Source organism: Bacillus rossius, chromosome 11 (genome assembly GCF_032445375.1).
Source record: "Bacillus rossius redtenbacheri isolate Brsri chromosome 11, Brsri_v3, whole genome shotgun sequence".
Taxonomy (NCBI): domain Eukaryota; kingdom Metazoa; phylum Arthropoda; class Insecta; order Phasmatodea; family Bacillidae; genus Bacillus; species Bacillus rossius.
In genome coordinates this window covers 54,020,527-54,044,139 of record NC_086338.1, presented here as the reverse complement: position 1 = coordinate 54,044,139, position 23,613 = coordinate 54,020,527, and the positions used below count along the sequence as shown (strand labels likewise).

The following is a 23,613-nucleotide window of genomic DNA, read 5'->3' as shown; positions in this document are numbered from 1 at the left end:
CCAGTTGCCCCGTGCTGATCCGAGTTCACGAGGTTATTCCTATTCAATCCCGTACACCTAGGGGCTGGAAGAATTCGTGGTTTCGATGACCACTAGGATAGACTCCACGATCCACTGTGTACGCGGGAAAATTACACCTGCTCATTGGCTACTGACTCGTGACACCTGCTAACTGGGATGCTTGTGATTAGATATACTTTACGTTGAAGGTCATTCATTGGCTCACAGTCCTTCAGGGCGAACTGTGTTCCAATATCACTGAAGCGGCTAGAAATTACACGCACTTGGATTCTAGCCTATCGCGAATTGAAACCGCGGATTTTTTCCGGTCTCTACGTATACCTACATATAGCTAAGATGTTTATAAATCAAAAACTATCAAAATCTATCTTGGCCACCAACAAAAGGAAAAGAATTTGAAAGCAAACAGCGGGCAAGTGGTTCTATCCTTCACTGAAATGAAATTCTGCTTACGCTATTGTATAAGCATTACGCGTAGCTGTGACGAGAATGAAAGAGAGAAACTGATCTCCTGATCTCCTGATCTCGTTCAACACCGACTGAACCAAAAGCCTCGGGTATGTTCGTTTGTTCATTTGTTCATTTGGGAAGTAAAAAAAAAAAACACTTGAAGAAGATACAGCCAGGCAATCAAATAAACCATTACATTAAAGGTCCCGGGGTTTTTGGGCAGGAGAATTGATAAGGGGGGGGGGAGGAGGAGGGAAAATGTGTGGCTTTTAAAAAACAGTTGTGAAATATGCAACGCAGCGGGAGTTGGCAAAAATTCCCCTACCCCTCCCCAAATTTTTTCCACCCTCTTCCCTCGTTCATCTCTCACTCTCTTTCTCTCCACCACATCTTTCCTTTGATGTCGACCTTCGCCCCGCAAGCTTTGCTGAATAATAATAATAATAATAATAATAATAATAATAATAATAATAATAAAAGGGCAAAGGTGAATTCTTCCGTGTCTGTCTCGATAGCATCAGCGGCGAATTTAATTCGTGCAGCAACCACAGTCATTCTGACGACCTGCTTTCGAGAGCGGTCTAAACCCCAGTTATCCGCCCGAGAGAGTAGAGTAGACGTGGACTCGTTATGACCAGGGCAGCAAAACTATTCCCCTCCCCCCCCCCTCTTCCTTGCAATAAAAATACTTTTTTTCAGGACACTCAGTCGTACTGACCCAACGGACATCCCGAAATACGTAAATACACATTTTTGTTTCTGCAAAGTAAAAAAAAAATCCCTTTCGAAACAGCTTACAGGCGCAGTTAGATTTCGATGTTCATAAAAAAGCCAATGTTCATTTTAAACAAAATTATCAGGACAATCAGTATAATTTTGGTATTTTTGTACAAATATTACTAATGGTTCGTATTACGTTATTTTCCGAAAATTGGCCTTTCAATTTAGCCAAGGTTTTTTTTTTTTTAGTTTTCCTAAAATTAAAAAAATATTCCTAAAATTTTCATGAAAATTGGCTTTTTGGCATTGAAGGATTAGTGGGAATTAGCCTCTTTAGCCAAACATTATGTGAAGAAAAAAATTATTAGTTTGTTGAAAAAAAAATTGTTTTCTTAAAATATATAATCCATTTCCTCCCATTTTAGTCTTGACATTCCTCATACACAGAAACAACAATATTTGCGTTTCCAAGAAGTCTTTATTTAACGCCGGTTTGCACACGTGTTACTGCAAGCACGTCTTATATACATCGACAAGTGTGTTTCAGGTATTTGATAACAAATAATTGACTTAAGAAAGAAGTACTGAAACCAATTAAATAAAAAACCAAAATTTCAAATATTAAGTTTCTTCAAGCAAAATCAATACTTAAATTTCTACTTGTAAAGGTTGGAGTTCTAACAATTTGCTATTCCCTGAGATTTTATTTAAGTGAGATAGTAAATTTTCTTTTTAAAATTCAGTTGCAGAGACAATTCATAAAAAAAAATTATTATATAATGATTGTACTGGACCCGTACCTTCACAAAATCTTGGCTACGGCCTTGCTGGGGTATGTTGGTCAGTTTTCGAATGGCGTCGTACCTTCTGAAGCTCTGCGCACCGCGTGTGTGCCCGGGTATGGGAAAAACAACGCGATTTCAAAGCTACTCAACATATCCGAGTGGGGTCAGCTTACGAAAAGCATTTAAGCGTTCGCCGAGGGCCGAAAAGTACTTTTGATTTCGGATCAAGTTTTTAAACTGTATTTTTAGAAGAGTTAAAATGGCTAAAACGTATGTTTTCAGAGTAATTTTTAGACGTAAAACAACCTGTAAAGATTCTTGAAGCACTTGAGGGACTTGCAATACACCTTTATCTTCATTTCTCCGCCATATGTCACGGTCACCTCTCATATGCACTGGGAGAAGACTGCGCGCCAGTCCAGAGGAGACACCGCGCTAGAAGCACCAGCGAGCGTCGCTCATATCATCCCGCCTCACTAACACACACACACCCCTGACGAGGCGGGGGCCTTAATTGAGAGTCTTAGATCTAGCTATGCGCTCGGTGTCTTCTCCAGCCTTCTGCCCGCAGGCTTGCCAACTGCAGCCAGCAACAACTCTATCGGGAACAGTTCGGGGAGGTTCGTTTCCGCGGTAATTATCGCCGGCAGCGAGACGGAGGCGCGGGAGTTCCGTCGGCATCCCCTTTGTGGCCGGGCGCGCGAGGCGTGCCATCGACGGAGTCGATTTCCTTTAGTCGAGCCATCGGCTGAATCGATTACCAGGGTCGAGCCATCGACGGAGTCGATTACCAGGGTCGAGCCATCGACGGAGTCGATTACCAGGTCGAGCCATCGACGGAGTCGATTGCCAGTGTCGAGCCATAGATGGAGTCGATTGCCTGGGTCGAGCCATCGACGGAGTCGATTTCCTTTAGTCGAGCCATCGGCTGAATCGATTACCAGGGTCGAGCCATCGACGGAGTCGATTGCCTGGGTCGAGCCATCGACGGAGTCGATTTCCTGAGTCGAGCCATCGACTGAATCGATTACCAGGGTCGAGCCATCGACGGAGTCAATTTCCAGGGTCGAGCCATCGACGGAGTCGATTTCCTGGGTCGAGCCGTCGACTGAGTCGATTGACAGGGTCGAGCCATCGACGGAGTCGATTTCCTTTAGTCGAGCCATCGGCTGAATCGATTACCAGGGTCGAGCCATCGACGGAGTCGATTACCAGGTCGAGCCATCGACGGAGTCGATTGCCAGTGTCGAGCCATAGATGGAGTCGATTGCCTGGGTCGAGCCATCGACGGAGTCGATTTCCTGAGTCGAGCCATCGACTGAATCGATTACCAGGGTCGAGCCATCGACGGAGTCAATTTCCAGGGTCGAGCCATCGACGGAGTCGATTTCCTGGGTCGAGCCGTCGACTGAGTCGATTTCCTGGGTCGAGCCATCGACGGAGTCGATTGCCAGGGTCGAGCCAACGACGGAGTCGATCGCTCAAGCGACGGCCCCGCCGGCAGCCGCTTCGACGGCGCCGCTCGAAATGACGGGGATTTGGCGGCGACCCGCGGTTGAAATCTTCGACGAGATAATAGTTTTTCCTGTGTTGTTATAATTGGTTTTTAGCATTGAATTTTTTTTTCTGTAATAATGACTACTGTCAGTCGACATTATTCTATGATCATACAAAAATCAATAAATATTATAATTAAAAAAATATATTTCAACTTGTTATGAATAACTATGGAGTACAAAACAAGTCTTATAATGTTGACTAACCGGGCGGCATTAATCTGGCAACAGTGTATGCCATTTGCTGTGTATTGCAATCCAAGCGAGAGACAGACTATAAGTAGGGGCATGCAGATTTCGCGAAAAGATTTCGAGACTATATGAAGGTTAAAACACTATAGCATCGTCTGTGTTTTGTGATTGGGCGAGTTTCTTCCAGGTACATGTCGATTGTTAGATCACCAGTTACAGTGATTCAGTGCGGAAGCGAACGCGTCCTGAGTGGCTCGGTAAAATAAGGCAACGACTTCTCTCGCAGACGGCCGCCAATCACAAGGAAGAAACCACAGGTGCGGGTATACCTTGTTACAGTCTAATAAGTGTTCAGATATTTTCGCGAAAAATGCCTGCCCTTAACTATAAGCTGCCGCATAGTTTCTATACAGCCTTGGAACACCGTCCAATAAAGCTCCGTGTGTTCTTCTTGAAAGAGAGATCACCCGTAGAGACTATAAGAACGACGTAATTAAGGGAGGAGCTTGCAGCGTAGCCGTCAAATGAGTCGTTACGTGCCGAGGTTTTGAGTGTTTCTTCAGCACTTCCCCTGCTTTCATCGTTTCAAACGTCCCAAATAACGGAGGAGTTTCATTCACGTCTTGCTCCGCACCTCTGCTCTTTCACAAGTCTGTGTCTCGTTTCTAGGGAAGCGCCTCTTAAAACACAATAATAATAAAAAGCCTCGCCAGCGAGTGAGAACGTTTTAGTCCCGCCCTTAGAGGATCCAACCATCACCAGATATCATCACCCCATCTGGCGCCGCGAAAGAGAAAGAGGAACGGGGAAAGTCAGATGAATTTATCACTCGCCTGCTACAGTGTATCCCCTGCCGTCCCAAGCACCTTTTGAAAGCAAACCATTGAAAACGGTCCACAGCATAGCGAATGCTTACAGTTCGCACGATCTCTCGTCCAGGACCTGTTGTAAGGGAGACAGACTACGTAATTTTGGATCCAACAAATCTTTTGTCAATAACAAATTTTCCATCGTTTGATTTTCAAAAGTATATTTTTACTGTAGTGCGTGTAGTACACGGGGAAAAAAAATGCTGTGCTTAAAAAAAAATATTCTTTTGTAAACCAGTTGCCAAGAAATAGATTGTAATACTACTAGAAATATATTGTAAATTTGGGCAACAACATCTGTGGTTATTTCTGCATATATTAAATAAGTTTTTTTTTCCGGAGATAATACTGAGTATTTATTATGAAAATTGTCGCGTAATTATATATATATTAAATTGATGTTTCATTCAAGAATAATTTTTTTAGACCACGGAAAAGATAATCGAATATATTGATATATTTTTTTATGTGTGCAGTTAATACTGGAAAGCTATTCATATAACTTTTATCAAATTACTTTCACTATTGGAGGTACTGGGACAACAAGATTATAAATTCCCGGATTAAGATCCGAACCCACTATTACTGCGAACGCTATTGTGTAGTGATGCCGTTCTTTTCATGTAAATGTACACATTTTACATGAATATTTATGTTCCATTTACAAAAAAAATTACAGTTTATTAAATTCCTTTTTTGGGGAATGACTAAAACTGTAGTAATACTGTTAACAGTCACTATATTATAGTCTTTTTAAACCTTTTGATGTGTTATTTCTGCCTGAACAAATGCAGATTTTCAGCACTAAGCAATAAAAAAACTAACCATGGCATAAATGTTGAAACCAAGATGGCGTCTTTAGATTCCTATCCCCTCCCCTTAAGTATCATACAAATAATTATTAGTACATACTATGCTCGTTGTCATTGTTACTAGAAGTGCAAAGATTTAGTAAGTGTTACGAAATAATTGTTCTATACAATAAATTCGATTTTAAACAATGACAACAAATGTAAGTTTTAATTAATACAATAATTATACTTTCCAAGGTGAAAGGAAAAAAATTGTGTACTGTAAAATGTTTCTGTTTTTTTTTTTGCAAGATTTTTTTGCAAGGCAAGCCACAAAGAATTGGATACAGGTTATTCGTTCAGTGCGTACTTTGAGGGAAAAAAATGCATTGTTTGTAGGAACCAAAGTTTTGTCTCCAAAACCGTACCGGACTGAGGTAATTAAGTTGGATTTAACTGATCCTGCAACAGTTTTACTTTTATAAAATTTTACAATTTTTCTGCATGCTGTATAAATAATTCTATTGCTGGTGCCAAGGCCAGGTTCCGCCTGCCTTTTACTTCTATTACAGAAGTGTTGATTCCTTGTTTCTCGGTTCATTTCCCCCCAGCGTATCATTTTTCTTTCCCCCGAGCATCAAACTCCACTAAGTAACCAAATATTCACAAACAAAAGAAAATAAGTCAGTCATGGGGACTGTCGACAGAAGTGAAAACTTAACATTTTGTTTTTAAATGTGTAATATGAAATCGTTTCTACGTCAAATGTACGCAAGAAAATGATTTTGGTATTATATCACTAGCATGTCGATGACGCGAACCCATAAGTTTTGCTCCTACCAATAATAACTTTAAAACTAGAAGAAATGAAGTTTTTTCGCTGAAAGAATAAAAAAAAACTTAACTTTAATCTACAAATAATCAACATCATCTCTAATAAATCAATAACCTGACATTTGAAGAAATTCACATCGTAAATAAATAAACAAAAGAAAAAACATAACCTCAACTTAACTACCTACTAAAAATATTTAATACTCGCAATATGTACCACACAATAACGTTAAAATTTCATTGGAAAATAAAGATAAAATTAAAAACTTGTATCTTTAAAAATATAATAAATTACGTTTTATCCTTGAAATACAAAAAAAAAATTAGCACGTGACCATGTAGATGATGACTTATATGAATTTACTCCCTATGCAAACCTTCCTATAGAAGTTTTCACTTCAATAATTGTTTGCCTGAACCTCGATGGGCCGGGTTCGATTCCCGAATACACGACCTAGCGCGGGGACTTCGCTTTGTCGAGAATACGTGGCGTGCATTTGGCCGTGCGCGGGTTTTCTCTGGGTGTTCCCATTTTCTTCAACTACGGAATAAAAAAATGGAATTGTCCCTACCCTTAAATCTCGTTTCTTCTTCGTTGGAAAAGGAGGGGGGGGGGGATCACACAGCATAAAAGAGCGCATTATGATTACGTTCAGTATTTTTTTTTGCAGGCGAGACGTATCTAAGCATAAGCGAGATAAGAAAATAATATTCATTATAATAGAATTTACCAATAATAATATTTTATGGATGGCCACAAAAAAAACTTTTTTTTTTGTTTCAATGCCTCTCGCGTGTCCGTTGAGATGACTCTCCTGCGTTCCATTTTGTTTTCAAAAGAAAAAAAGAAAACTAAAAAAAAAAATATTTGTGCAGGAAGAGCATAACCTCGCCTTCTGGCGGGCAACGCCGCTAAATATAGCTGGGCAGGAAAAGGAGAAGGAGGGGGAGGGGCGGGGTGTCTGGCCAACCAACAGGAAGGCTTCGCTCCAGTTCGCAATGAGGGACGACAAGCCCTTGGACCTCCAGGTGGGTCGATACCTTCGAGGCATTGTCGGGTAGAGGGCGCATAAACAGCTGCGCAGACGCCTTTAAACGACGAGCCGCCGAAACCACTCGCACTCGATAGGTAATACTGAAAAAAAAAAAAAAAAAAAAAAAAAAAAAACCCAGCGCGTGTGACTCAGTACACGTGATTCAAGTGAAACTTCTTCGGAAATTCAAACCTCGACACGTTAAGTATATATGGTAAGAGGTAAAATTGCATAGAGCGAGAAAGAGAGAGAGAGATTTAAGACAATTTAAAAAAAAAAAAAAAAAAAAACGCGGGATTAATTTGGTTTTCATTTATTTTTCAAGTATTTTAAGAATACTAACATTTTTTTATTTATTTATTAGAAATTTTATTAAAATAAAAATAAATTAATAAACATGAATTAAACAAATTATTACTCACTTCAAAATAACTTATATATACACTCACGTCATAAAGAAAAATTGTGCGTGTTACTGTTTCTTCAAACAATTCTGCCATCACTGGAACCCGCCAAATCTCTGAACGAAATATGAAATTCATAACAGGTAGCGCTATCTATGCGGGAAATGCATGTACTGTATCAGTGGCGCTCTTATACGCTTCTGGTTGAACAAAGAGACACGCGAGCGCGCTGGTAGCAAACATAAAATTCAAGGATATTCACAGCTGAATGTATAGGACACCTGTATATATTTTCTGAAACAAAAGCATGTGCACGTTTCTTTTTTTTTTTTATTCTTTCGTTAATCTTTCTCTCTCTCCCTCTCTTTCTTGCTGGGGTTGATGATGTAGCTTATGCGTGTAGATTAATTTGCAAATACATGCATATCACTACTAGGGCTGGCAATGACCGTTCATTAGACTGCAACAAGGCCTGCCCGCGCCGGGAAGCCTTCTTTTCACAGACGAGAGAGACAAACTCCCGATCGTGCATCTTCGGTTTTTTTTTTTTTTCATTGTAAATAAATATGGTGGTGTTGATAAAAGGAACCACAAACAAGGCAACGGTATTTAATTATACGCCGCCATATTTTTCGTTTGCCGTGTGTCCGTGAATGTTTATTCTGGACAACTCATGATAACTAATGGTCAATTAGGTTAGGTTAGCTACATTATAAATACTTTAAAACATTGTGGACGGTTGATTTGGTTAGGATAGCTACATTAAAGATACTGTGAAATCATGTAAACGGTTTCCTAGCCCTGGATAGCTACATATTAATAAAGTTATTTGCTAAGCAACCATAAAATGATTTTACCGTATTTTTAATGTAGCTATACTTACCTAATATAACCAACCATGCAAAATGTTTTAAAGTATTTATAATGTAGCTAACCTATCCTAATCGACCGCAAAAATTAATGCCACACCGGTTTATACAATGAGATAGAACGGAAAAAAAAGTGAGCATGAACTTCGGGGAACTTCGGGTGTGGCTCTCTCGTCTGTGGAATGAAGGCTTCCCCTCCTGCGCCAGCTATTGTTCCGTTGTAATTGTCGGCCTCCTCCTGCAAGAGAAGCCATGATTCTCTTTGACCGGGGTCATTCAGGAATCGTGTACTTCCGCACTTGATGACTAGATACCTGAAATAAACCCAGCCAACCAAGAAACAACGTGACAACGCTACTACAAAGTTTCGACGCACAGCTCGTCTGGAAATCTTTTCACGAAAAAAAAAAATTCACGGTTCTAATCATTAAAAATATCATGTGTGCGTTTGCCGAAGTGTTTGACGTGATAACGTCTTATAAATCGGTGAACGCCGGCTGCACGCACGAAAAAGCATGACTCGTCGTCACGTTCCGCCTGAGCCGAGCGTGCAAGAACCGGCCAACCACCGTGCGAGAAAAATCTTCTATAATATCAAACAGGTTAAGGCGGGCTTTTGAACTAATTGTTCGTGATTTTATTTAAATTAAGTTTGCAAAAACTGTAAATAATATTTGAAAATTAAAAAGTATGCAATTTTTCATCAATGTTTTCTTATTACGTTATCACGTAAAATTATCGTCCGTAAACCGACTTTACAGACAACCCCCCCCCCCCCTCCTTCACCAATTTTTTAAATTTTAATACCGTCGGTTAACAACCTGGATGAATGGAACACACATTCCCCCTCCATAGAAGCTTGTTTGTAGTAAGGGGGGTCGAGAGTGTGTACACCACTGCACACACACAGCGCCACTCATCGGTGAGACCACTCTGCATGTTCGACAGCCGGAGAGCCCAGCATTCTCCAAGGATGCCTCTGGAACCTCGTCGATTTCCTTCTGCTGCTGGCTTCCTGGGCGCATCTTCTTTCGCGCATCTTTTTTTTATTCAACCTTGGTGTGTTGGGAAGGGGTAGGGGGCAGGGGGTAAACATGAATGGTGGAGGAGGGATGGTAAACACTCCGGCGTGGGGGGGGGGGGGGAGAGAGAGAGAGACTGGGCGATCGGAAGTTGTGGAGACCCTTTTCATGTCCGCGTAGGCCTCCCCCCCCCCCCTCCTTGCTGGAGGAATGGTCGGTAAGAGCGTGGCAGGGGTGGGTTGGTTGAGGGGAGGTTGCAAAGAGGAAAGATTGCTTGAAAGTATGGAGCCGGGCCCCGCGGAAGGCGTGTTGGAAAGTGCACTCCCTCCCTCACCACCACCACCACCCCCCTCCTGATCCAAGGGAAGGGAGGGAGAGTGAGCCGGGGAAAGAGGTTGAAAACTGGCGAGGGAAAATAACCCCCGGCTGCCGCTCAAGCTTCCGCCAGGGAGGGAGAGAGGGGGAAGGGAAGGGAAGGGGGAAAGATGATTTACGGTGACGTGGAGTGGGGGGGAGGGGGGGGTGCGCTGTGGAAGTCGAGGTGATGACGCTGTCGGGCAGAAGGTAACACCTTTGGACCCCTGCGGCTCCTACAACCAACAACAAATGACTGGCGCTCTGTATTCCTGTCACAGGAGGACCCCTTGACCGCTTCACCCTGCTTCGCGATAACTCTGCACACTCCGCTTCGCGATAACTCTGAATGCTCGAAATGGACAGTTGAAAAAAAAAACTGTATCTGCCTTCGCGTGCACTGAAATTCACAGGTGTGCCCCTGTTTCAGTAGATACGTTATTGAGGTAAGTAGATATTTTTTTTTTTTAATCTTAAAGACTTAACGAGTGAGAGAAAACACGGAAAGTCAGTTTTGATGCCTGCTAGAATTTGGACACACAGCAATTAGAGTTAAGGCAGAACATAGTTTGGCTTTATTGTTATGAGTGGGTAATATCGAGTACAAATGATAGTTAAATTGTTTTAGTATAATATTCACACCATTCTCATATACACAGAAAATAATTTTCTGTTCTTTTACAAAAGATTCCTTTGGAAACCAGTCGGAAAAGATAATTGATAGAGACCTGTAAAATTCGCGGATTCATTTCGCGATAGGATAGAGTCCAAATACTTTTAACATTATTTTGCTTCAGTGATTGGGCCACAGTTTATCTAAAGGACTCTAGGCCAATGAAAAATCTTTAACAGAAGAATTAGCGAATCACGATCATTCCAGTCAATAAGTGTTACGAGTCTGTAACCAATCAGCAGATGTAATTTGCACGAGTGCATAGAGGATCATGGAGTCTATCCTTTAGGGATTTGAAATCGCGAATTTTACAGGTCTCTAAATTATTTGAATATAAAAAAATTGTTGTTTGTTGTTGTATAGTGATATTTTCGGTAAACTGTTTACAAATTAACCATTGACGATACTGGGACAACACAAAGCATAAATGCTCGGGTAAAAAAAACGAATTTGATATATTTAAAAATAACAAAAGCCGTGTATTGTACAAAATTACAAAATCTTTCTTGTAGAATTGTAAACTATTTCTCGGCAACTGGTTTCCGAAGGAATCTTTTGTAAAAGTACAGAAAATATACTCTTTTTTTTCCTGTGTGGTGTGCTGATGCAGGAGTTATCTCCAAGGACACAGCTTCTCAAATACAGCCACACACAGGGGCACACCTTTGAATTTCAGTGCACGTGAGTAGGGCAGACGCAGTTTTTTTTTCTACTGCTAGAGACCGGAAAAATTCGCGGATTCAATCGGCGATAGGCTAAAATTCAAATACATATACCTTTTAGATGATTTTTCTATTGGCTTACTGTTCATCTGGACGAATCTCTACCAATTAAAAAATCTCAACCAAAGAAGGATCGAATCACAGACAAACCAGCCGAGACGACTTACAATTCAGCAGCCAATGAACTTGCGTTATTTGCCCGTGTGTACAGGGGAATGTGCAGTCTATCCTGAAGGCCATCGAAACCACGAATTTTTCCGGTCCCTATCTGCTGCTCATTTCGAGCGTTCGGAGTTATCGTGAAGCGGAGCGTTGAGAGTTATCGCGGGGCGCGATAATACAACCTGATCCGCCATTGCGTTTCTCGCACGCCGAGTAGACTGACAACCTCTCGTATTTGTTTTATTTTAGCAATATGTATGTCAATAGCAAAAAAACTACTAATAACCTGATAAGTTCAATATCCCAGCATTAATATAACTCAACCAAAAACTATTAATCGAAATTAAACAGTTTGTTTTAAATATACTTGTTATTTGTATTATTAAATTCTTAGTATCGCCTCGTTTTTTATTAAAGTGAAAAATAGTATCATAAAATAGTATCATGCAGTTCAATAATTCACTTGAGTTCCTATATTTTGTGGTTTTGATATAACTAGCATCATGTTTAACAGTCAAAACTCACCTATACTTATAAAACCATTTTTAATACGATTTTTTAAATGAAAATCATGTAATTTTCTCGTTGTGTTCAATTCATCGAGAAAAAAAACGTTCAAAGCGTATAGTTTGAAATATCAAGTGTCGTACGGTTAGTGTCACTTGCATGAGCGATCGCTCGATATATCGATATGTTTTACCCGGTATTTTGAAGCCTGATCGCACGTCTTCTGCGATATCTCTCGATATCATCAGTTTCTACTACTGCCTGCCTTCCTCCGTATCCTTTCCCACCTCTCCTATCTCTCTCTGCCTCGCTAACTCTCGCAACCGTGCGTATCTGACTCCAGCTAGTCTATTCCTGAAACCCCCAACAGACGTCACACTCAGAGGCGTCCCGCATTTCGAGCACGAACAGCCTCGCCCTGGAAAAGGACTCGCGCATTTCGGGGATTACGCCCGCCACATTACCGGCTCTGAATAAGGGCCATTTCACCCGGTGGTCGCCTTTCCGGAGGCAGCGGAGGGCGAACTCTCCCGGGGAAACGCGGAAACTCGCAGGTGCGTGACGAGAAAACCTCTCCCTTCATAACAAAACATTGATGAAATGATTGCATACTTTTATGAATAAAATTGAATCATTTTTATTGAATTATCACTATTTTGTATGGATACAAAGAAGGAATGAAATGAAATCTACAAATTAATTGATAAATTTACTTTTATTTGCACTCATTAATTCAAAAAAATTTATTACTTTAACGAAGAGATTATTTGAACTATAACTTTTATACACGTTTGCTATTTAACTTCTTCCAATCTGTGTTATTCTGTTAAGGATAGGACGATGATAGGAAAAGTAAGAAAAGAATGGGAGTGTTTCAAGTTTAATGTGCCTCGAAAAAGTCAAATCGATGGTTGTTCCAATCGAGTGGAAGAGAGAGAGATGCGGCGCAAGCGTACAATGAGCGTAACGGGACAATGTGCGTTATGGGACACTTTTTCGTGCGTGCAGCCGGCGTTCATTGATTTATTAGACGTCACGTCAAAAAAAAACAACAGTTGTTTAAAGGATGGCGTCTTTTGGTTTGTTTCTTCCTGACAGACTCACAAGGGTAACCTAGGACGTGCCGCGGATATCGGGGAGCGTTTTTAAGTTCGTAATGGCGTCATCTGGAATACTGAAATGCTGTCATTCTACTTGATGACAGGGTGGGGAACGATCGTCGGGAGGTCGTGTGGCTGTCACAGGGAGAATATAAAAATATATATACTGGTTGGATTTTTTTATGGTGGTTATATAACCACAGTTCGCACAAAGGTTCCCAAGCCCCGCAAAGTCGATATTGCATTTCCGCCGTAGGGAAAGCACTCTTCAACGACCTAATGCACTTTTAGCGAGCGTTACGAATGCATGTTATGCGCTCAGGAGCAAAGACGGGTATATGTAAGTGAATATAGGATTGTTTTTGGGAAAACACGCCTCGAAGCCTTCAAAGAGATTTAACATTTTGTTGAGTAGTTCGTCGAAACTTACTACATGGCGGCACCAATCTTAAGGTACACAATGTAAACAGTTGCATGTCTACAATTTTTTTTCTGTGGACGCAAGAAAACGACTCGCCACAGACCGAGTATTGTTGAGTGTACTGTGTTCTGATTGCATTATTAATAAGTTATTAATGACTTTATCAATGAATTTATTTAATTTTATAATTAAGTATATTTTTTACTCTAAAAATTAAATTTTTTTGGGATATATAAGTTCATATCTGTTGGCGAATTTGACGTCACAAAAGTCTCAAAAACAATTATAGTTGTTATTTACGCACCCACACTTTCTTCTGGAGAATGCAAAGCACCGCAGTGGATACATGAAACTTAGAACTGTCACTTACACCCCTTTGCTTCTGACCGCTTGATGTGAGGTTAATGGGTGTACCAGAACTGCCCATTTATATCTACTAACAGGCTTCCTTAAACCTGCAGATTAACCGAGCGAGGTCACGTCGAACGCGTATCTACGAGAATAATGCAGAATAATAGAATAATGATAAAGACTTCTGCAAAAAAAAAATATTTTTTCCATACGTGTGTGCTGCGGGTTTTTATTTATTTTTTTTTTTTTTTACGGAGATCAAGTTATTTGAAATCACGAATAAAACTTGGTTTATTCGAGGTGGATTCTTCGTTGTGTAGTCCGTAAGTTAAATTGTAATTTCCTACAGTGTAGAGTGTTTGTGTTGGTCACTGGCAGTGCCGTGAGTCGGGAGACACAAGGGTGTAAATGTCGCGGAAGCACACGGGGTGGGGAGCCTTACGAACTGCTCGCCGGAGACAGCTGTGAGGATATAATCCCCTTCTAGCAGTTCTCTCTCTCTCTCTCTCTCTCTCTCTCTCTCTCTCTCTCTCTCTCTCTCTCTCTCTCTCTCTCCGCTGCTCTCGGCGATAAAGCACGGACCTACCTGTCCAGTAGCCATGCATGTTAAGGCTCGCTCTCATACACTGTTTTTTATTTTAAAAAAAAATCATCCTCGTGATTATATCTTTATAGCTCTTTCGGATTTTGATGTTTCGTCCCGTCGCAAATTTTGTCCCTAGATATTTACTAACGTTATTAACTAGCTGTTTAAATGTCTCGCACGCGTGTTTTTTTTTTTTTTTTTTTTTTAAAGAATTATCCTCGTGATTATATCTTTATAGTTCTTTCGGATTTTGCTGTCTAGTCGCAAATTCTGTCCCTAGATATTTACTAACGTTATTAACTAGCTGTTTAAATGTCGAGCTACATTGTAAATTTTTTTTAATGTAACAGAAGAATCCACGTGAAATTACAGATATTTGTACATGGAAACAATTGTATCACTATAAAATAAGTTATCGCAGTATCGGATCCTTCCCCGGGAATCTATGTTGTGTTGTACCAGTACCTCAAATTGTTAAATTTCTTTGTAAACTGTTCTTTGAATAGCTTTCCAGTATTAACTCGGCACATTAATAAGCTTAATAAAGCAAAATAAAGTCCAGATATTGAATATTCAATTATTTTTTTCGCGTTTGAAAAAAAACTATGCTTGAATGAAAAGTCAGTTAAAATATAAAATCATGCGCCAATTTTCATAATAAATACTCAGTATTTTATCAAAAAACGTATTCCATACATGTCTAAATAACCAAAGCAATGTGATGTACAAAGTTACAGTATATTTCCTGCAGTATTACAAACTATTTCTTGGCAACTGGTTTCCAAATAAATCCTTTGTAAAAGTTGAGAATTTTTTTTCTGTGTGGCCGCAATTTTGCCCCTATATATTTACTAAACATTTCAAGCTAGTGATCGTAATTTAAAAAAAACACTTCATTCGATAAAGTTTAAGAAATATCCGGCGAAAAAAAAAATTGTTTGAAAATATAAAATACACGGTATATATATCGCGATAAATTTACACGTATTGTTCTTAAATATTATATTATTAAAGCCTTGCAACTTGTTTCCTATCCATGTGTCTTTCAGACATTAATTCAGCATTTAAAATAACTTCACCCCATGTTACTTCTGGAGTAATTCAACTGATATTTTTCTCCCGTCATGTTTATTATTATTATTATTATTATTATTATTATTATTATTATTATTGAATGATGGCTCTGAATGGTATTGCCACCTACTACGGTTACGTATTGTTTTGATTTTTGGATATTACAAGATATAAAACAAAAATAATTCTAACACCTGTTACGGACAAGATATTTTTTGAAGTTGTTTTATTGAACCGCAATTTGGGAACCTGCAACCCTTGCCCTATGACCACTCTCACCTAAAAAAAAAAAAAAAAAAAAAAAAAAAAAAAAAAAAAAAAAGTTCATGATGGATTTTGCTGTATATATGTTTCTCTCTCTTTCCCCAGACGTCCGTGTCTCACGGCCGATTGCCTCCCTCTCCTCGGTCTAACCCCTTACAGCTACCCCTTCTACACCCTCCCTCCAGTCTCCCTCCCTCACCCTTCCACCTCCCTTAACCCACCACCTCCCTCCCCCCGCCCTCCCACCACCCTCTCCCCGCCCTCCCACCACCCTCTCCCCGCCCTCCCACCACCCTCTCCCCGCCCTCCCACCACCCTCTCCCCGCCCTCCCACCTCCCTCCCCCCACCATCCCATCTCCCTACCCCCTTCCACGGACCTCCCCCTCTCTGGGTCTAGCTACTGGACCGCCCAGAAGCACCCACCGTTAGACGAGCCTGAGGTAGAAGGTAGAACTGACGGTGATGGCGCTGCCAAAAGAAATCCCCGTACTTTGAGCAGCGTTTTAGAGAAGTATTCCCACTCTTCGAGCAGCAGGAGAAAATTGTATCTATCGATAAACCATCAGCGTGGCGTAAGCACAGAGCTTATAACAAGGTATTTCTCTCTCTCTCTTTTCCTCGAATCCGTAGTGGAGGAAATTCGTGTGTGTGTGTTTATCTCGTTCCGTGCACGAGGGGTGATCAAAAAAAGTAACGGGAATTTCGGTAATATCTGCGGGTCTTAGTAGCCTGTATTTTTTTTTTCGTGGTTGTGTTTGGTAAACATGTCTGAAAGGGTATCTTTACTTTGTTAGCCATATTGGATGTTTAATTTGTTGTCGTCTGTCAAGAAGGTTAAATGTTTTTCTTTTTTGGTGCCATAGACGATTTGTTATTTTGATTATTTGTTCAAGAAAATGGATTAGAGATCTTGCATTAAATGTTGTTATAAGAATGTAATAAAGTGAAGCAATGTTTTATAAATGTAGAATATTGTTCTCGCAGCAACAACACCCGGCTTCACGCGAGGGCTCAGAAAGTGCGGCTGCCTGCAGAATGCCAGTGTATGGCGGGAAGTCGCCAACCAGGAGTTGTTACGAAAACGATACCTATCTTTACATTTCTTAAACATTGCTGCACTTTTATTGCATTATTATAGCAACATTTAATGCAAATACTCTGAGCCATTTTCTTTTCGTTTCAAACGAATTTGAACTAACACGTGGACAAATGGAGTGTGTTCTTGACAATTTTTCTTTTTAAAAGGTTCGTTAATATACCAAGAGTATGTATATGTAAGTGAACTCAGTGTACGTAAGTTTACGAATATCCCTGGGTGATTTGTAACCAGTGTTCTTGGTGAACTGAAGGTGAAAAATTTTAATAGTATACGAAGATCCAGTTATCCAGTTTACATCTTCGTTGACAAATCCGTAAATTTACTGTGATTTCTAACAGTGCACAATTGTTTTTGAAGTGAAAACTTCTATGGGCAGGTTTTGATAGGAAGTAAATTCATGTAATCTGTCATCGACATGGTCACGTGACGTGTTAAAGATAACACTATATCTGTGCCTATTAGTATAACTTAGTGCGCTTTTAAATCTTAAGTATACGATTACTGTGCAGTAAAATGTGAGTATAAAATATATTAATATAGTTTGAATACCTAACGAAGAATACGGAGTCTTTTTATCAATATAACCTAAAAATTAAGAACATCATTATTTTTTTAATACCTACAATTACTATGCAATGCGTATTTTATATTAATTTAGGAGTTATTTTACTAACGTTAAAATAAATATAATTGTTGCTCAGAGTGCCGATAGATGTCAAAACCCGATAAATGTAAACAGTCTTGATTTACAAGTTTTAATTTAAGATCAAACAATTAATTTGGATGTCCAAAAATAACAATTGTTTGTTTAAATTTTTAGGATTTCACTTCTTTCGGCAGTCCTCGTGACTGCATTGAATTTTTTTTTTTTTTTTTAACTCTTGGATAAATTAACGTTTTTTTTTGTTTGAAATTGAACAGTAAGAACGTCTAGGCGGAAGTCGCCGCTCGAAGCTCGTCCGTGCAGTTCGGAGCCTGGTTCCTGCCGTGTCGGGAGTCTGCGGAGATGCACCAGGACTGACTCCGTGTCTTGGTCCCTTGGCATCCTCTCGTTTCCTCCGGCCATTCCGGTGCTCGGCTGGCCGGCCAGGCAAGTTCCGGTTCCGCGGATACACACAAATAAAAAAAACAACACAGGAACGACGGGACTCCACTCTCTCTTATTCTTCCGCTCGAAGTGCACGTTAGTAGTGGAGAACATGCATACAAACCCCCCTCCCCCCCCTCCCCATACCATCTTTTTTTCCATTTCACCCCCTTCACCCAACTGAAGAGAAGCTGAAACAACCCTGTCGGTCGCTAGAAATATATATATATTTTTTTTCAATACCCGCCCGGAACTTCTCATTTACTAACTTTCCGTAGTTGCAACAAAACATAGAGCGTTTTTTTTTATCGAAGTGTATATAATATCCCAGACGCGATTCTCTCTTTCTCTCTTTCTCTCTCTATTCTGTATGAATAATAATAAGGCTGTGTATTGTAAGCTTGGTGGATATTGGCGCCATAGCGCGAATTGTAAACTCCGGCAAAACTATAGTCTTGCAGCACGTAAAGTAAAAAAAAAATTGGGATGTAGGTATCAAGCGGAGTTATATATATATATATATATATATATATATATATAATTTTGATGCAATTTTTGAAGTCCGTATATAGTCACTTTCGTGATCATCGGGGGACATACCAAGCGTGTTGGTGTGCCAAATGAAACTATATGATAGTGAAACTATCTTGGAATACAATTTTGTACACTCTTTAATGGTCATAACAAAACAAAAATCACAACTTTAAAAGTACTTGAGAATTTTAAAAGGGCCGTTCTATTTTTTGTGAGATGATGCTGCTACCTCTAGTATTTTTTTCCGTAGCAAATGTATCGATGGTTCCCCGAACGTCCGCTAGAATGCGTTGTAACCAGTTCCTAGCCTCTCGCAGAGGCGCCGTTTATTGAAACGGTTGCCGATTTGTTCCTTTACTGGGATTCGGTTTGGACACCGTTCTGGAATACAGCCCGCGAACTGAGTTAAGGTGGGTTTACGATTGAAAATTAAGAATTACGAATTAAGACTTAGTCGTGTACTTACTATATGACTCTATGTAAACTAGTGGAATGGTTTATGATTGTCGTGTGTGAATTTTGACGGGTCGTGTGCGAACCATATGATGACTTAAGACTTAACAGAAATGGTTATATTTTATATTTTTCGTTAAGACTTAAGGGAAGCGACCAATCACAACAAACCGGAACATTTCAACCGGAAGTTTATGTCTTATTATTGGACCGAGCGAGGCAGTATTTTGGGTTAGAATTCGTATATTTGTAATTTGTAATCATCATCCATTTAGAAAAATAGATATCGCATTTGTCAATAACCTATTTCAAACCTGCTTCTCCATTTCGAACAATGGCCGACCATGTGTTTTGTGCTGTGATTGGTTATAATTAACGACTTCTATGTCAATCATGAACTGGAAAATGTAGTTTTGACTTAATCGTGTGCTCTATGTTAAGTTATAATTCTTAAGGAAATCATTCGTAAACCCAGCTTTACGGTTGTGTTTCCAACAAGGCGGTGCTTATTCGCCACGTCTTGGAATGCCGGCCCTGGAGTGAGCGTGGAACACGGAGAGAGAGAAAAAAAAACAGTAAGGATCTGGTGTTATTTGCTATGGTTATTTATTTTTTTTGTGTCTGATTCCCTTATTGTTTCGACCGGTTTGCGTCTTGGCTTTTGAGTTGAGGCCACGTCAGTGAAAATTACTGGCGGACCACCCGACGTTTCGGCATGCCTGTTTCCAGCCGTCGTCAAGGGCGATGGATTGCGTTGGCCTCCACACACCTAGGAGCCGAGAAGCACGTCAGCGATCCTGCTCACTGATTGGTTTGCTTGTTGCAGAACATGTCAATCCTCGTGGTGCTGCTTTACAGCTGGAGGATCGGCGTCAACATGAAGAAGTACTCCGACCTAGAAGACGTGTATTACGGTAAGTAAAAAAAAACTCTTCACCTATAAAAAAAAATAAGAGCGCGTGTAACTCAGTACACATGATATTGAAACTTATTTGGCAGTTCAAGCCTCGTCTCATAAGTAGGGACAGGAAAAATTCGCGAATTCAATGACCTACAGGATAGACTCCAAGATCGTCTATGCACTCGGACAAATTACATCTGCTCATTGGCCACTGACTCGTGACAACAATTAACTAGAATATTTTTGATTCGATACTTCTTTCGTTGAGGATTATTCATTGGTTCTGATCCCTCCAGACAGCCTGTGGTCCAATCACTGAAGCAGAAAAAAGTTAAGCACATTTGGATTCTAGCCTATCGCGAAATCAAACCGCGAATTTTTCCGGTCCCTACTCATAAGTATATCGATAGGGGTAAAACTACACAGAGAGATAAATAGAGAAAGAAGACAATTTTCTAAATAAACAAAAATCAAAATATATATATATATATATTACTTACTGTTGAAATACACCAGACAGAAAATATGTGCGTGTTACTGTTTCTCCAAACAATTCTGCCATTTGTAAAACACGCCAAATTTTCTGAATGAAGTATGAAATTCATTACAGGTAATGCTATCTATGTGGGAAATGCAGGGACTGTCTGTACAGCGCTCTCTACGCTGCTGGTTGAACAAAGAGGAACGCGAGCGCGCTGCTAGCAGATATAAAATTCAAGGCATTCACAGCTGACTGTATGGGATACCTGTATCTATTTTCTGAAACAAGCGCATGCTCACATACTGTCTTATTCTTTCGTTCATATATCCCTCACGGTTGCATTTTTTTTTTAAAAAATTGGGGGGGAGGGGGGGGAAATTATCGCACAAAGAGGAGAATGAACACGAGCTCAGCAAAGTACATAGCATAGTGCTTGTTATTTTTGTATCTCTCTTTCATTTTTGCTTCAGAAACGTTTCACAACAATGTTTCACGAAAAAACGTTGCATTGAAATTTCGGCCTTGAAATTTTACTGTCATCGCACCCAAAGAAGTTTCACTTGTAATTCATCATTAGGGGAAGGCATTTTTCGCGAGAAAAAAAAATCTCAACGCCCATTAAACTGCAACGTGGCAATGCCCTCCCCCCCTTACCAGCTGTTTCTTCTTTTCAATTGGAGAAGTCATTCACTTATTTCACTGAGCCACTCAGGATGCGTTTGCTTCCATTGCTTCCGCACTGAATCATTGTGGTGGGTGTTCGAACAGTAGACATGTAACTGAAAGAAACTCAGCCAATCACGAAACACAAATAATGCTACAGTGTTTTAACTCTTAGCTAGTACCGAAAAATATTTTTTTTGCGAAAAATGCATGCCCTTATTCATCATTCACATTGTAAAAGCGTATGTGGGTAAAGTGAATTTGCTTTAAGGCTATTATCCACCAACGATGCTGGGTTGTTTTTTTTTGTTTGCTTGTTCCAGATATTTATGAAGACTATTTTAATTGAAATATTCATATAAGTAATTATTAGACACTTCTCAAATGCAGAAACTCATCCAAATATACCAAGACGGAATTAATCAGGCAAAAATTTTGATTGTAACTTCTTGCCTGACTTTTTAAAACTAGCAGCTAACTTGTAGAATGTACAGTATTAGGTGGTTTGAGAGGGTAGCTCCTAATGTTTTTATGTTTTTTCACCGATTGCTTTGAAATTTTGACACGGCGTTGCATTCGAATACACCTGTTTCTCACCCTTTGACAGGTAAAAAAAATATGTATAGATTAATGTATAGGTAGGGAAAAAAAATGGATTTTTTAAAAATATTTTTCATTGCTAGAGAGATGGATGATGAGTAGAGACCCGGAAATTTCGCGGATTCTTCTGGCCTCAGGATAGAATTCAAAGTTATAGGTGTACTCGACCCATGTTTACTTTCCCATTGGTTGATTTCTTAGCGAGAACATTTTTATCCTTGTTATTTGGCACTACCTGATTCGCTTACTTCTCTCCTAGCTGGGCATAATTGGCTCACGGTCGTAGAGGGGCGTGTCCAAACAACTGCTGGCCAATCATGAACACAGTGCGAGAGTGTGAAGGTTTGCATTCTAGCTTGCGACTAAATGAATCCGCGAAATTTTCCGGGTCTCTAATGATGAGAGACGTGTGACGCCGTGTGGGTTGTTGTTGTTTGTCTGCGCAGGCGTGCAGATAGCGTACCTGGCCATCATCGGCACGCAGCTGTTCATGCTGGCCCTGAGCGTGGTGCTGCTGTTCGGCGTGTTCAAGGTCAGTCCCCCCCCCCTTGCAACCAGCCCCCCCCTCCGAAACTGTGTTAAGGGCTCCGCCTACCCGGGCACACATACGGTGCGCAGAGCGTCAGGAAAAACAACGCGATTTCAAAACTACTCAAGATATCCGAGTGGAGCCTATTTACGAATAGCAGGGCCGAAAAGTACTTTTGATTTCAGATTAAGTTTTAAATCTGTAATTCTAGAAGAGTTAAAATAGCTAAAAAGCATGTTTCAGAGTAATTTTTAGGCGTAAAACAACCGGTACAGATTCTTGAAAGCACTTAAGGAACTTGCAGTACACCTTTATCTTCATTTCTCGGCCACATAATGTTACGGTCACCGCTCAGATCTCGCAGTTATCCTGTGACGACGAGAAGACTGCGCGCCAGTCCAGAGGAGACACCGCGCTAGGAGCACTAGCGAGCGTCGCGCTTATCATCCCGCCTCACTGACACACATCCACCCTTGACGAGGCGGGCCTTAAGGGTGCATGCAACCTTCCTTTACGGTTCCACGTGGTTCCACATGTAAACTTATTTTTTGGCTGCCGAACTTCAACGAAATGATATATATACAAATATATACAAAAATGTTAAAAATTCCACTTTGCCAGCTAATTATATATATGTATATATATATGTATATATATATATGTATATGTGTATATGTATATATATATATAATATATATATACATATACACATATACATATATACACATATATATATACATATATATATAATTAGCTGGCAAAGTGGAATTTTTAACATTTTTGTGCAGAATGGATGAAGAGAACCAAATGGAATAAATAACTGACAATTTTTATGTTCAGAGGCAATGCAGGTGGCTTCTGCGCGGCATGATACAAATTTCTTAAAAAAAAATTTGAAATTTTAAAAAACTCTAGCTACACTAAAAATATATTATATATATATTTCAAAATAAATTAAACCGTAGCTCATACACTGTAAAAATAATTTTTGCACTTTTTACATGAAAAATCATTGGAAATCCTTTTGCCAACGATATCACTAGTAAATCTACAAGGCAGAGCTTTGTAAAATTGCATATAGTACAAATTTTTACCTTGAAAATATACTAGTGATATCTTTGGCAACAGGTTTTCTAAGAACTATCCTTGTAAAATCTAACTTTACCTACCTAAAAGGGGACTACAGATGTGACTCTGTAAGGTGCATAACTGTAAAAACTAGGGCTATCAACATAAATAAAAATATGTAAACAAATACTGGAAATAGAAACATTTTGTGTGACGGGCGAATGGCGAATCTAGTAAAGTAGTAACAAATATATTATAAGGGAAAACCAAGATGGTATTGAATTTATTATTGCTGTTTACATAAGTTAGACCACTTCAGCACTTTATGCACAATGAGTATGAAAGGGGGGGCCAAGAATAAACAAACTGATCGCTGCCAATACGTCGGACACAACAAAACAAAAGTTCCAATATTAAGATTATGTTGAAAAAAACT

At 39.8% G+C, this 23,613-nt stretch overlaps 1 protein-coding gene across 4 annotated transcripts in view; it reads left to right on the top strand.

Annotated features, from left to right (window-relative positions):
- LOC134537007 (uncharacterized) overlaps nt 1-23,613 on the top strand; it is a 221,554-nt gene that overhangs the window by 146,924 nt on the left and 51,017 nt on the right. For all 4 annotated transcript variants that reach the window (XM_063377179.1, XM_063377177.1, XM_063377178.1 and 1 more), the window contains 2 exons: nt 19,762-19,849; nt 22,027-22,112. In XM_063377179.1, the coding sequence (XP_063233249.1) occupies nt 19,762-19,849; nt 22,027-22,112 (174 nt within the window). The remainder of the gene's footprint in view (nt 1-19,761; nt 19,850-22,026; nt 22,113-23,613) is intronic.